The sequence below is a fragment of the Nycticebus coucang genome, chromosome 10, assembly GCF_027406575.1.
Source record: "Nycticebus coucang isolate mNycCou1 chromosome 10, mNycCou1.pri, whole genome shotgun sequence".
NCBI classification, from domain to species: Eukaryota; Metazoa; Chordata; class Mammalia; order Primates; family Lorisidae; genus Nycticebus; species Nycticebus coucang.
This window is the reverse complement of record NC_069789.1, coordinates 76,940,373-76,954,351: the sequence shown is the minus strand read 5'-3', so window position 1 is coordinate 76,954,351 and position 13,979 is coordinate 76,940,373. Positions and strand designations below refer to the sequence as shown.

General features: G+C 38.5%; 1 protein-coding gene across 2 annotated transcripts in view; it reads left to right on the top strand.

The window, feature by feature from the left end:
• The window catches only part of RNF2 (ring finger protein 2), a 48,246-nt gene extending 34,805 nt beyond the window's left edge, over nucleotides 1-13,441 (top strand). For both annotated transcript variants that reach the window (XM_053607253.1, XM_053607254.1), the window contains exons 5-7: nucleotides 8,970-9,242; nucleotides 10,977-11,148; nucleotides 11,508-13,441. In XM_053607253.1, coding sequence (XP_053463228.1) covers nucleotides 8,970-9,242; nucleotides 10,977-11,148; nucleotides 11,508-11,609 — 547 coding nt within the window. In that variant the 3' untranslated portion in view covers nucleotides 11,610-13,441. The remainder of the gene's footprint in view (nucleotides 1-8,969; nucleotides 9,243-10,976; nucleotides 11,149-11,507) is intronic.
• Nucleotides 13,442-13,979: the final 538 nt, after the last annotated feature.

The following is a 13,979-nucleotide window of genomic DNA, read 5'->3' as shown; positions in this document are numbered from 1 at the left end:
CCCAATGCGTAGCTAACCCAGTGTAATCTGGGCACTTTCCTTACTTCCATCTCTTTTCCTCTTTGATGTTATTTTCTAATGTATTCAGGCCTCAGAGAGAAATATCATTTTCCGAAGTAGTGGATGCCAGTAAAGCCCCATTTCAATCTAGTGATTTTCACCTTGGCTGAACATGACTTGGAGAGCATTAGGTAGTACCGCAGACCGAGTAATGGGAGGCATTACTGCTTTTTGGGTTCCATAGGTGATTCCAGAGTGCAACTGTGGTCCACTGACCTAAAGGCTAAAAGGTGTATTCTATTCTAAATATGTTACACTGACCACTCTATGTATCAAAATAAAAGAAAGTATTAAATGTGGAATGTATTTATGTTTAAAGAATTGTATATTCCTATCAGTTGGTAGGACTTTTTAATGTTCAATTTAGTCTTTTACCAGAAGTAAGAATCCCCTTTACAAAATTCTTTACAAATATGCGTAGTCTTTTGTTTTGCTTGAACATAGAAACTAGAAAGGAGTGGGGCTGTGTGACAGGAGTACCTTTCATATATTGGCAACTTTTCTTTCTTTTTTTTTTGAAGCAGCATCTCACTCTCTTGCCCAGACTAGAGTGCTGTGGTGTCATAGCTGGTAGTACTTCAAACACCTGGGTTCAAGTAATCCTCCTGCCTCAGCCTCCCAAGTATAGGCACCCACCACAATGCCTGAGTACTTTTTCTTATTTTTAGTAGAAATGGGGTCTTTGCTTTTGCTCAGACTGGTCTCAAACTCCTAAACTCAAGCGTTCCTCCTGCCTCGGCCTCCCACAGTGCTGGGATTACAGGCGTGAGCCACTGCGCCTGGCCTGCTGGCAGCTTTATTACTGCTTCCTTACTGTTCTTCACACTCACCAAGCATGCTTCTGCCTCAGAGCTTTTGTACTTACTGTTTTCCCTTTCACAAACACTGTTCTTTTACATATTCCTCATGGCACCGTTCCTTGATTTCTTACCAGACGTCTGCTGAATTCCCATCATCTACCCCAGTATAGGACTCCAAACTTCTTTACTCTCCCTGCCGCATTTTTTCCCCACACTACTTACTGTTCTTTGACATGTGTACCTGCTGCAATCAGAATATGAACCCCAAGATGAAAGAGGCCGTGTCAGTATCATTGACCTTTACAAGACCAGTACTTAGAACCATGTTTGGCTTAAAGCAGCTGCTTAGTAAATAGTTTTGAATATATAAATTTTGTTTCTGAGTGTTTCCTTTATATTGAATTACAATTAGTCTCTTGTATGACCAGGAGCAGTGGGTCATGCTTGTAAGCTCTGGGAGGCTGAGGTGGGTAGGTTGCTTGACCTCACAGGTTCAAGACCAGCCTGAGGCAGAGTGAGACCTTGACTCTAAAAATAGCCAGGCATTGTGGCAGGCGCCTGTAGTCCCAGCTACTCAGGAGGCTGAGGCAAGAGAACCGCTTGAGCTCTTGGGTGAGCTATGACACTATGGCACTAGGGCAATAAAGTGAGACTCTGTCTCAAAAAAAAAAAAAAAAAAAGTCTCTTGTGTGTAGCAGTCTGGGCCTGTCTTCTGTCAAAGTACTTAAGTTGTATTCTACATGTATTTCAGATTCTATGTCTAGTTTTCCAAATAAAGTACTTTAATATAGATATATGCGCTTAAATGCTCTCTAAAGGCTAAGCCTTCATATTCTTAATTTCTTTATTGTTCCTCACATGACATTCAAGATTTATTGGTGTCATTCTTTAAAGTGCTACTGTTAGGACATTTTGCAGAATTATGTAATAGATGTCCTTTGACTAACGTAAGATGTATTAGGCTATTAATCTCCCTTTCTCTAAACATTATTCTTTACATGCTGTCTGCATTCACATTGTCTAGCTCTGTCACTTCAGGCCTTTTTTGGAAAGGTGTGGGATAAAAGCAAGATCTCTATAATTTATAGCCAACTAAAACAACTTTTGCTTTGATTGTGGACTTTAGCAAATACTTAAATGTCCTTTTATTGTTATTGTTGAGCATTTGGGGGTGGGGAAGGGTGTGTGTTTTGTGTTGTAAGAGATAGGGGTCTGACTTAGCCACTCAGGCTTGGAGTGCAGTGCCTCTATCATAGCTCACTGCAGCCTCAAACTCCTGGGCTCACGTGGTTCCCCTGTCTTAGCCTCGCTGGCACTGTAGCCACTGCCAGTCTCTTTTTCTTTTCTTTTTTTTTTTTGTAGGGACAGAGTGTCACTGTACCGTCCTCGGGTAGAGTGCCGTGGCGTCACAGGGCTCACAGCAACCTCTAACTCTTGAGCTTACACGATTCTCTTGCCTCAGCCTCCCAAGTAGCTGGGACTATAGGCACCCGCCACAGCGCCGGCTATTTTCTTTGTTGCAGTTTGGCTGGGGCTGGGTTTGAACCCGCCACCCTCAGCATATGGGGCCGGCGCCCTACTCACTGAGCCACAGGCGCCACCCCTTCTTTTTCTTTTTTGAGAGACAGAGTCTCATTCCGTGCCCTGGTAGAGTGTTGTGACATCATAGCTCACAGCAATCTCAAACTGTTGGGCTTGAGCAATCTTCTTGCCTTAGTCTCTCAAGTATCTGTGGCTATAAAGTGTGTGCCACCATGTTTGGCTGGTTTTTCTGTTTTTAGTAGAGACAGGGTCTCACTCTTGCTTAGGCTCGTCTGGACCTCTCAAATTCAAGCAATCCATCTGTCTTGGTTTCCCAGAGTGCTAGGATTATAGGCGTGAGCAGCCACTGGGTCTGGCCTGGGCTAATTGTTTTTTCTTTTTTTTTTTTTGTTTATTTTTGGCCGAGGTTGGGTTTGAACCCACCACCTCCGGCATATGGGACCGGCGCCCTACCCCTTGAGCCACAGGCGCCACCCTGTTTTTTCTTTTTAAGTGACAGGGTCTGACTATGTTCTCTAGGCTGTTCTTAACCTCTGGCTTCAAGCAGTCTCCTGCCTTAGCCTTCTGAGTAGCTAAAATTACAGGTCCAAGCCACTTACTGTATCCAGTCCCAAGTTTTTTTGCTCCATTATTTTGCCTGTTCATACCTTTTCTTTCCTAATGTGGTATAAAAAAAAGTAACATAAAAATTTATCATCTTAACCATTTTTATGTTAAGGGCATTCATATTGTACAACTAATCTGTAGGATTTTTTGTTCATCTTATAAAATTGAAACTCTATACCCATTAAACAAGAACGTCCCAATTCCTTCCCTCTGCAGCTTCTAGTAACTACCATTCTACTTTCTGTTTCTACGAAGTGGAATCATAAGAGTATTTGTACTTCTGTGACTGGCTTTGTTCACTTAGTATAATGCTATTAACATGTTCATATTGTGGCATGCAGCAGAATTTTCTACCTTTTAAAGGCTGAATAATATTCCAGTGCATGTATCTATATCTTTTTGAATCATAGTTTGTCATTTAATGTGTTAGACAATCTTCTCTTGATTTTGAAATGATCTCTAGATTTTATGAGCAGCATTTAATTTTTTTTTAAAGCAAGAGTTCTTAAGCATCATTCTGACAGTCAGAGTGACAGTAACACTATCTGTGTAAGTACATGTTGCCCTTTCATACCTTTTCTTACATCATATTTACCTTGTGTGTGTGTGTGTGTGTGTGTAGACAGGTGATGTGGTAGAAAGAATATGGTTTTTGGCTCGGTGTCCATAGCTCAGTGAGTAGGGCGTCAGCCACATACATACACCAAGGCTGGTGGGTTTGAACCTGGCCTGGGCCAGCTAAAACAATGACAACTGCAACAAAATAATAGCCAGGTGTTGTGGCGGGCTCCTGTAGTCCCAGATACTAGGGAGGCTGCGGCAAGAGAATTGCTTAAGCCCAAGTGTTGGAGGTTGCTGTGATGCCATGGCACTCTACCCAGGGCGACAGCTTAGACTGTCTCAAAAAAAAAAAAAAAAAGAAGAAAAGAAAAGAAAGAAACAACGTAGTTTTGTTAAGCTCTCACATCCTTAAGCTCTAGCTCTGGCATTACTAGTTGGATAAACAGGTAAATTATTTCATCTTGAACCTCAGTTTCTTTACTTTCTCAACTATAAAATAGTGGTAATGCTGACTGCCTTGACAGGTTGTTTTGAAGAGTAAATGAGATTATACAGGATGCCCATAAAGTTCCCGTGCAATTTTCTATGTTAAACTATTTTAAATTGCACATGAACTTTATGTCCACACTTTATAAACAAAGTAACATTAATTGGTTAATAATCTCTGAGCTTGTTAAAGAGCTGCTTCCATATCCATTCTGGTTATTTAGATACCATCCCATTTTCCTCATCAGAATCAATTTGCATTGCATTAGGAATTAGACTTTGAGGGAGGATAGCAGGGTAAGGGTGCTTACTACCCTTTTAAAATAGTGTTTCCTCTGAACACGATGAGATTTCAGTTATTAATATTTATGTACCAAACCAGAATGCTCCTCAATTTATAAGAGAGACTATAACTGACATGAACAACTTGATTTCCTCCAGCACTATTACAGTCGGAGATTTTAACATCCCTTTGGCTGTGTTGGATAGATCCTCCAATAAGAAACTAAGCAAAGAAATTTTAGACTTAAAATTAACCATTCAACAATCGGATTTAATAGACATCTACAGAACATTTCATCCTAACAAAACTGAATGCATATTCTTCTCATCAGCACATGGAACATCCTCCAAAATTGATCACATCTTAGGTCACAAGGCTAACCTCAGCAAGTTAAAAAAAATAGAAGTTATTCTTTGTATCTTCTTGGACCATCATGGAATAAAAGTTGAACTCGGTAACAACAGGAGCTGCAAATTCACACAAAGACATGGAAACTAAATAATCTTATGTTAAATGATAGCTGGGTCATAGATGAGATTAAGAAAGAAATTACCAGATTTTTGGAGCAAAGCACAAACTACCAGAACCTCTGGGATACCACAAAGGCAGTCGTAAGAGGGAAATTTATAGCACTGCAAGCCTTCCTCAAGAGAACGGAAAGAGAACATCAACTTAAAGGGACAGCTCAAGCAACTGGAAAAGGAAGAATATTCCAACCCCAAACCCAGCAGAAGAAAAGAAATAACCAAAATTAGAGCAGAATTAAATGAAATTGAAAATAAAAGAATCGGGTGGTGCCTGTGGCTCAAAGGAGTAGAGTGCCAGCCCGATATGCCAGAAGTGGCGGGTTCAAACCCAGTCCTGGCCAAAAACTGCAAAAAAAAAAAAGCAATGATCAATGGATCAAAAAGTTGATTTTTTTAAAAAGGTCAATAAAATAAACCTTTGGCTAACCTAACCAGAAATACAAGAGTAAAATCCCTAATTTCATCAATCAGAAATGAGGAAGACTAGATAACCACAGACTCAAAAAATCCTTAATGAATATTACAAAAAACTCTATTCTCAGAAATATGAAAATCTGAAGGAAATTGAACAATACTTGGAATCACGCCACCTTTCTAGACTTAGCCAGGAAGAAGTGGAAATGTTGAAACAGGCCTATATCAAGTTCTGATATAGTATCAGCTATACAAAATCTTCCCAGAAAGAAAAGTCCGGGACCAGATGGCTTCACATCAGAATTCTACCGAACCTTTAAAGACAAACTAGTACCCATATTACTTAACGTTTTCCAAAACATGGAAAAAGAAGGAATACTTCCAACACATTCTATGAAGCAAACATCTCCCTGATCCCCAAACCAGGAAAAGATCCAACAAGAAAAGAAAATTTTAGACCAATATCTCTAATGAATATTGATACAAAAATATTAAGATCCTAGCAAACAGAATCCAGCAACACATCAAATGATACACCACAACCAAGTGGGTTTCATCCCAGACTCTCAAGGCTGCTTCAATATACATAAATCTATAAATAAAATATGTCACATAAACAAAAGACAAAGACCATATGATTCTCTTAATTGATGCAGAAAAAGCTTTGATAATATCCAGCATCCTTTCATGATCAGAACACTTAAGAAAATAGGTATAGAAGGGACATTTCTTAAACTATAGAGGCCATCTACAGCAAACCCACAAGCCAATATTATATTGAATGGAGTAAAATTGAAAACACTTCCACTCAGATCAGGAACCATGCAAGATCGCCTACTGTCTCCACTGATTTTTAACATTGTAGTGGAAGTCTTAGCCATTGCAGTCAGGCAAGAGAAGGCAATCAAGGGTATCTGTATAGGGTCAGAAGAGATCAAATTTTCACTCTTTGCAGATGGTATGATCACATACCTGGAAAACCCCAGGGACTCAACCACAAAACTCTTAGAAGTGAATACAGCAGCGTCTTAAGCTACAAAATCAGTACTCACAAATCAGTAGCATTCATGTATACTAACAGTAGTCAAGCTGAAAAAACAGTTATGGACTCTATTCCCTTTACAGTAGTGCCAAAGAAAATGAAGTATCTTGGAGTGTACGTAACAAAGGACGTGAAAGATCTCTATAAAGAGAACTATGAAACTCTGAGAAAATAAATAGCCGAAGATGTCAACAAATGGAAAAAATACCATGCTCATGGCTGGGAAGTATCAACATTGTTACAATGTCCAGGCTACCCAAAGCAATCTACAGATTTAATGCAATCCCCATTAAAGCACCTCTGTCATACCTTAAAGATCTGGAAAAACTAGTACTTCATTTTATATGGAAACAGAAGAAATCTCGAATTGCCAAACGTTACTCAGAAGTAAAAACAAATCAGGTGGAACCACGCTACGAGATTTCAGACTATGCTATAAATCTATGGTTATCAAAACAGTGTGATACTGGCACAAAAGTAAAGAGGTAGATACGTGGAACAGAATTGAGAACCAAGAGATGAATCCAGACACTTATCATAATTTGATCTTCGATAAGCCTATCAAAAACATAAATTGGGGGAAAGACTTTCTATTAATAAATGGTGCTGGGTGAATTGGCTGGCGACTTATAGTATACTGAAACTGAACCCACACCTTTTACCTCTGACAAAAATTGACTCATACTGGATAAAAGACTTAAACAAGACATGAAACCATAAAGATTCTTGGAAAGAGTGCAGGGGAAACACTTGAAGAAATTGGTCTGGGAGAAAACTTTTATGAGGATGCCCAGGGCAATTGAAGCAATACCAAAAATACATTACTGGGATCTGAACAAACTAAAAAGCTTCTGCAGTGCCAAGAACACAGTAAGTAAAGCAAGTGGACTGCTCTCAGAATGGGAGAGGATATTTGCAGGTTATGTTTCCAACAAAGATCTGATAACCAGAATTCATAGAGAACTCAAACTTATTAATAAGAAAAGAACAAGTGATCCCATTTCACTGTGGGCAAGAGACCTGAACAAAAGCTTCTCCAAAGAAAGGCACATGGTATACAGACACATGAAAAAATGCTCATCATCTTTAATCATCAGAGAAATGCAAATCAAAACCACTTTGAGATACCATCTAACTCCAGTAAGAGTAGCCCACATAACAAAATCCCAAAACTACAGATGTTGTTATGGATGTGGAGAAAGGGGAACACTTCTCAACTGCTGGCGGGAATGCAAGCTAATAATTAGTTCCTTTTGGAAAGAAGTTTGGAGAACTCAGGAGTCTAAAAATTGACCTGTCATTGGATCCTGCAATTCCTCTACTAGGAGTATATCCAAAAGACCAAAAATCAGTTTGCAAAAAAGGTATTTACACAAGATTATTCATTGCAGCTCAATTTGTAATAGTCAAGTCATGGAAGAAGCCCAAGTGCCCATCAACCTATGGAATACTATGCAGCCTTTAAAAAAGATGGAGACTTTAACTCTTTTATGTTTACATGAAGGGACCTGGAACATATTCTCCTTAGTAAAGTATCTAAGAATGGAGGAAAAAGTATCCAATGAACTCAGTACTTCTGTGAAACCAACTTATATTTACTCACACTTTCTTATGAAGATAGAACACAACTATAACCCAGGATGAAGGAGAGAAATGGAGTGGGAAGGGAGGGGAGCAGGGAAGTTTTGACAGAGGGAGGGTAAACGGCAGGACCACACCTATGGAGCAAGCATATTGCAAGGATACAAGTGAAATCTATCAAGTGTAGAACATAAATGTCTTAGCATAATAATCAAGTAAATGAGGCGAAATCTATGTTAATTAGTTTGATGTAAGCATGTCAAATTATATAAAAAAATCAATACACTGTACCCCACATATGCATAAGTGTATTCATGATCTATATGTATATGACTTAATAAAAAAAAAAGTGTTTCCTTAAAAATTTCTAATTAAAGAGACATAAATATCTTCCTTCAGGACTTACATTTTCTTTTTCTTTCTTTTTTTTTTTTTTGTAGAGACAGAGTCTCACTGTACCGCCCTGGGGTAGAGTGCCGTGGCGTCACACGGCTTACAGCAACCTCTAACTCTTGGGCTTACATGATTCTCTTGCCTCAGCCTCCCCAGCAGCTGGGACTACAGGTGCCCGCCACAACACCCGGCTATTTTTGTTGTTGTTGTTGTTGCAGTTTGGCCGGGGCTGGGTTTGAACCTGCCACCCTCGGCATATGGGGCCGGCGCCCTGCTCACTGAGCCACAGACACCGCCCCAGGACTTACATTTTCATATCTAAATCATGCTTTTCTTTTCTTTTTTTTTTTCTTAAATCATGCTTTTCTTTAGACATAATCTCATAATGAACAAAATGATGAAAATATAAGTAAGGATTTGTCAATAATTCTTATAGTCTTTAATAAAGAAATGTGTTAAGTGGATAGAAACACTTGTTAAACCATTGTTTGCCTGTGTGTGTGTGAGAAATTTTCTTTCAAGGACAAGTAGGAAACAATGCCATTATTCAGCTTGGAGCAGATTCAGTTGTCATGATTTTTTAGAATTCTGAAGTTCAGTAGCGGACAAACATGCTTCAAATTTGTTGGCTTTATAGGCCTAAAAGTAAACCTAAGCATTTTTTCCCCCTCTAGATTACAGCGAGGCAAGAAACAACAGATTGAAAATGGCAGTGGAGCAGAAGACAACGGGGACAGTTCCCACTGTAGTAATGCATCCACACATAGCAACCAGGAAGCAGGCCCTAGTAACAAACGGACCAAAACATCTGATGACTCTGGGCTTGAGCTTGATAATAACAACGCAACAGTGGCAATTGATCCAGTCATGGATGGTGCTAGTGAAATTGAATTAGTGTTCAGGCCTCATCCCACACTTATGGAAAAAGATGACAGTGCACAGACAAGGTAAGCATGTGTTAGTTTCACATTATCTAAATCAGAATATTTAATTTTATTGAAAAGGCACTTTTTCAGAAGTAGGGGCAGTATATCTTATTCCATTGATTGTTGGGGTTCAGTTGGGACATATTAGCTGCCTATATTGTTGTTTACTTCTTCATGTGCTTTCCACCTGAAGTTGCATGTCTGCAAGGAATGAATGTCTTAGGTAGAAGAGAAAAAAGAGCCATTCACGTTTTTAGACAATGATACTGGAGGACCACTAGGCTCCGAAATTCGTGCTGGCAAGCATCATTGCTTTACTACTCTTATCTCCAGCATACTGTCTGCTGTTAGAGGCAGGTAAACATCAGATATTTATTGAATGAGTGATTTGAATGGTACTCCATGCTTTAAAAATCGGGAGATTGACACCTGTCTGCTCAGTCTTTTTTTTTTTTTTTTTTTTTGAGACAGAGCCTCAAACTGTCGCCCTTAGTAGAGTGCTATGGCATCACAGCTCACAGCAACCTCCAACTCTTGGGCTCAAGCAATTCTCCTGCCTCCATCTCCCAAGTAGCTGGGACTACAGGTGCCCAACACAATGCTCAGCTATTTGTTAGTCTCAGCCTTATTGTTGTTTGGCAGGCCCGGGCTGGATTCAAACCCGCCAGCTCAGGTGTATGTGGCTGGCACCTTAGCCGCTTGAGCCACAGGTGCCGAGCCTGTTTACTCAGTCTTAAAAACCCAGATATTTTAATTCTTAGATACCAAGAAATTTGCTCATATTCTAACTTTTCCTCTTCCTGTTACAGCGAGCAAATTTTGATCATTGGGGTTTGAGGGATGTGTTGTTCTTTTTCTCTCCTAAGTGGTTTTTTCTGTTTAATTTTTTTTTTTTTTTGGTCATTTTATAACATATTTCACAGAAGCCAAGATAAGTAAAAACATTCATAGCCCAGTAGTCAGATAGTATTTTTTTTTCTTACCTTTCAATAAGAAATTTTTAGATTGTAAAGCGATAAAGTTTCCGATATTCTTTTGTTAATAACTGAGACATTGGGGCAGCACCTGTGGCTCAGTGGGTGGGGCACTGGCCTCATAGACCTAGGGTGGCGGGTTTGAGCCTGGCTCCTGCCAAACTGTAACAACAACAACAAAAAATAGCTGGGCATTGTGGCAGGCACCTGTAGTCCCAGCTACTCTGGAGGCTGAGGCAAGAGAATTGCCTAAGCCCAGGAGTTGGAGGTTGCTGTGAGCTATGTGATGCCACGGCACTCTACCGAGGGTGATAAAGTGAGACTCTGTCTCTACAACAACAACAACAACAAAAAATTGAGACATTTATATTTTACTTAGCTTTTAAGAAATGTATTAGTTTCAGGGCAGCTTTTAGTGCCTCATGCCTGTAATCCCAGTGCTTTGGGAGGTTGGGGTGGAGGACTGCTTGAGGCCAACACGAGCCTGGGCAACATAGTGAGACCTCATCTCAAAAAAAAATTATTAAAAAAAAATTAGCTATCTGTGGTGGCATGCATCTATAGTCTGAGCTATTCAGGAAGCAGAGGCAGGAGAATCACTTGAGCCCAGGAGTTCAAGGTTACAGCGAGCTATGATTATGTGCTGTACTGCACTCCAGAGTGAGACCTGGTATCTTAAAAAAAAACCAAAAAAACGTATTATTAGTTCCATAATTTCAATAAATTTATGTCATTAGTATGTTGTATTAGAAGTGAAATATTTAATGATTTATTCTTCCAGATACATAAAGACTTCAGGAAACGCCACTGTTGATCACTTATCCAAGTATCTGGCTGTGAGGTTAGCTTTAGAAGAACTTCGAAGCAAAGGCGAGTCAAACCAGATGAACCTTGATACAGCCAGTGAGAAGCAGTACACCATTTACATAGCAACAGCCAGTGGCCAGTTCACCGTGAGTATTTTAAAATAATAGACTGTTGAAACTTGGAGCACAAGTGCCTGTGGCTCAAGGAGTAGGACTCCAGTCCCATATACCGGAGGTGGTGGGTTCAAACCCATCCCCGGCCAAAAACTGCAAAACTTGGAGCACGGGGATCCGCTGAGTGGCAAGTGGTGGGGAGGGATTTAACAAGACAGTGTAGAGAGAAATTGTGATAGGTAAGTTAACTTTTTGAAGCTCTTTGTTCTGTTATGAACAGTGTAAATGACAAGTAGTTATTACTGAGATTTTTTTAAGAAGAAGATTCTGTGGACTTCTGTTTTTCTTTCATTGTACTTCTCATAATTTTTTCTCTCTTTTTTTCGTTTTAGGTATTAAATGGCTCTTTTTCTTTGGAATTGGTCAGTGAGAAATACTGGAAAGTAAACAAACCCATGGAACTTTATTACGCACCCACAAAGGAGCACAAATAAGCCTTTAAAACCAATTCTGAGACTGAACTTTTTTATAGCTTATTTCTTTAATATTAAAGATGTACTGTCATTACTTTTATGGACAGATCTTGGATATGTTGTTCAGTTTTCTTTCTGAGCCAGACTCGTTTACACTAGTCAAATCTTTTTCCCTTAATTTAAGATATCCTTTATGGAAGGGACTGCAGTTATTCAGTACTTTTTGTTCCTTTAAAAAATATTATCTAAGTTGTATTCACAAAGTGTGGTTCCATTTGGAGTACCTTTTGGGCCCAGGAATTTTTCATAGTTCTGTATTCTTAAGGAAAGGTTCAGTTGACCATCCTTTTCCCTGTCTCTTCAAAAGTTTTTTAGGCTTAAAGAATGTTAAATAATATGTATTCTGACTTTTTTTCCCTGGAGTCATGTATATTTATAGTTTTCTATATAAACTGTAGTATCTTCATGAAGAAAGACCAAGGCTCAAATTTACTGTGCTAAACAATTCTCATAGGATTGTTCCTTTCATGGTATTTTCCTCCATAATATCTCATTTAAAGAAAGTTCTTTATGAACTTAGTGTCCATTGTCATGCAATGTTATTTTTTTTTCCATTCTTTTTCCCTATAATTTTCTAATTTTTGGTCTTGGAAAGAATCAAACAAAATCTTAAGTTCTGTGAGAACTTAAATCATTGACAGATTTTGCTAAAGAAAGAGAAATTAAATTGGTAGTAATATGTAGTCTTCAAATGTATATTTAGGAGTGCTTTTTTTTGGTATTCTGCTGTCACTTCAGTTCCTTTATTATGCGTTTGATGTTTTTCCTATTAAAATACCAGAGATAAGGGGGTATTTTGCACTTTAGCCTTGATAAAAGTATAAGATATGTTCAAAGCTTCCCTGATTCTTTTCTTACTGATAGCCACATAAGTTTCGAGAATAACATGGCAAATAGAACAGTGGAGAAAAGTTTGCTTCCATTTGAAAAGTGTGCTTAGCATTTTGTGTTGCCATTATCAGTTTATAAATCTGGTGCTCTGCTAATTACACTCTAGAAGCAGGTTAATGGAGCTTGAGCCCTGCCTTGATAGGTAGCGAAAGACAATTCTATAGAAGAATGCCAGGCAGTAGAGTAAAATCATTGGACTCTTTAATTTTTATATTCGAGGGACAGTGTTGGATGTTTGGGAAGCAGAAGGCTGTATGCTGACAGGTCAGAAATAAGATCAACTTGTGTGTTATTTTTTGTCCTTGTCCTGAGTCTAGGTGTGTTTCCAAGTTTATATTATCACAGTATTTAAAAATACATGTTTGCATTGAAAAAGTAGCCCCAAAGCATTTTTAGATGGGAGGGAGTAGACTTTCGGTACCGTTGTAACTAAAGTCTGTCCAGTCATTGTAAATATTTATCTGTCAATTTTGACAGATTGGGGCCAGCTGATGTTTTAAATCTTTAAGCCCAATATGAAAACTTAAAAGCTTACTCAGTTTTTTATCACTTTATTGAAAATATTTACAATCTGTTTTTACAGTTTTTTTTGTAATGCGTGCCAGGACATTTGAAAACCACCAAAAGTCAAGGGAACTTTTATATTCAATTCCTTTTCTGGTGTAGTGTTAAGTTGTATAGATTAATGCATGCCCACTGAATATAACCCTCGTTTTGTGATAAAACTGCTTAGATTTTGTTGGTGACATTAGATTAGTGGTTGCATTAAATAACTACATTCCCATTGTGATTATTGAAATTTTGTCTTTAAGCAAAGAGTTATTTGTGAATATAAGCTTTGTGTTTAGAGAATGTATGTGTTTTTATCTGTCAGTATGGGAGGATATAAACTGCATCATTAGAGAAGTCAGTGGATGTGTAATCCTTTGTGAAATGCAATTACAGGTATTTGATAGACTGCTGTGTGAGAGAGAAAGAGTGTGTGTATGTGTGTGTTGGAGGACACCAATATTTCATAAAATATTCGAGTAATTTCTAAACACTTTCTCACTTGAACAAAAGGTTCACCAAATGTGAAAGCTTTTGGATGATACATTATCATTTGTAAATTTTATATTGTAGCAGACACATAACCAAATTTGCCATTTTTAAGTGTTCAATTCAGTGGCATCAGTTATACTCACAGTTTGAGTAATGATCATCTACTTTCAAAACTTTTTCCTATTCTCAAAGAGAAACTCTATATGCAATAAACAATAACTCCCAGTTGACTCCTTTCCCTAGCCCTTGGTCACCTGTATTCTTTCTCTCTTTGACTATCTTAGATGTCTCATCCATATGGAATCATAAATTGTTTTCAAGGTTCATCCACGTAATAGCCTGTATTGGAATTTCATTCATTTTTATGGTATGGCTGACTAACATCATTATATGTGTGTG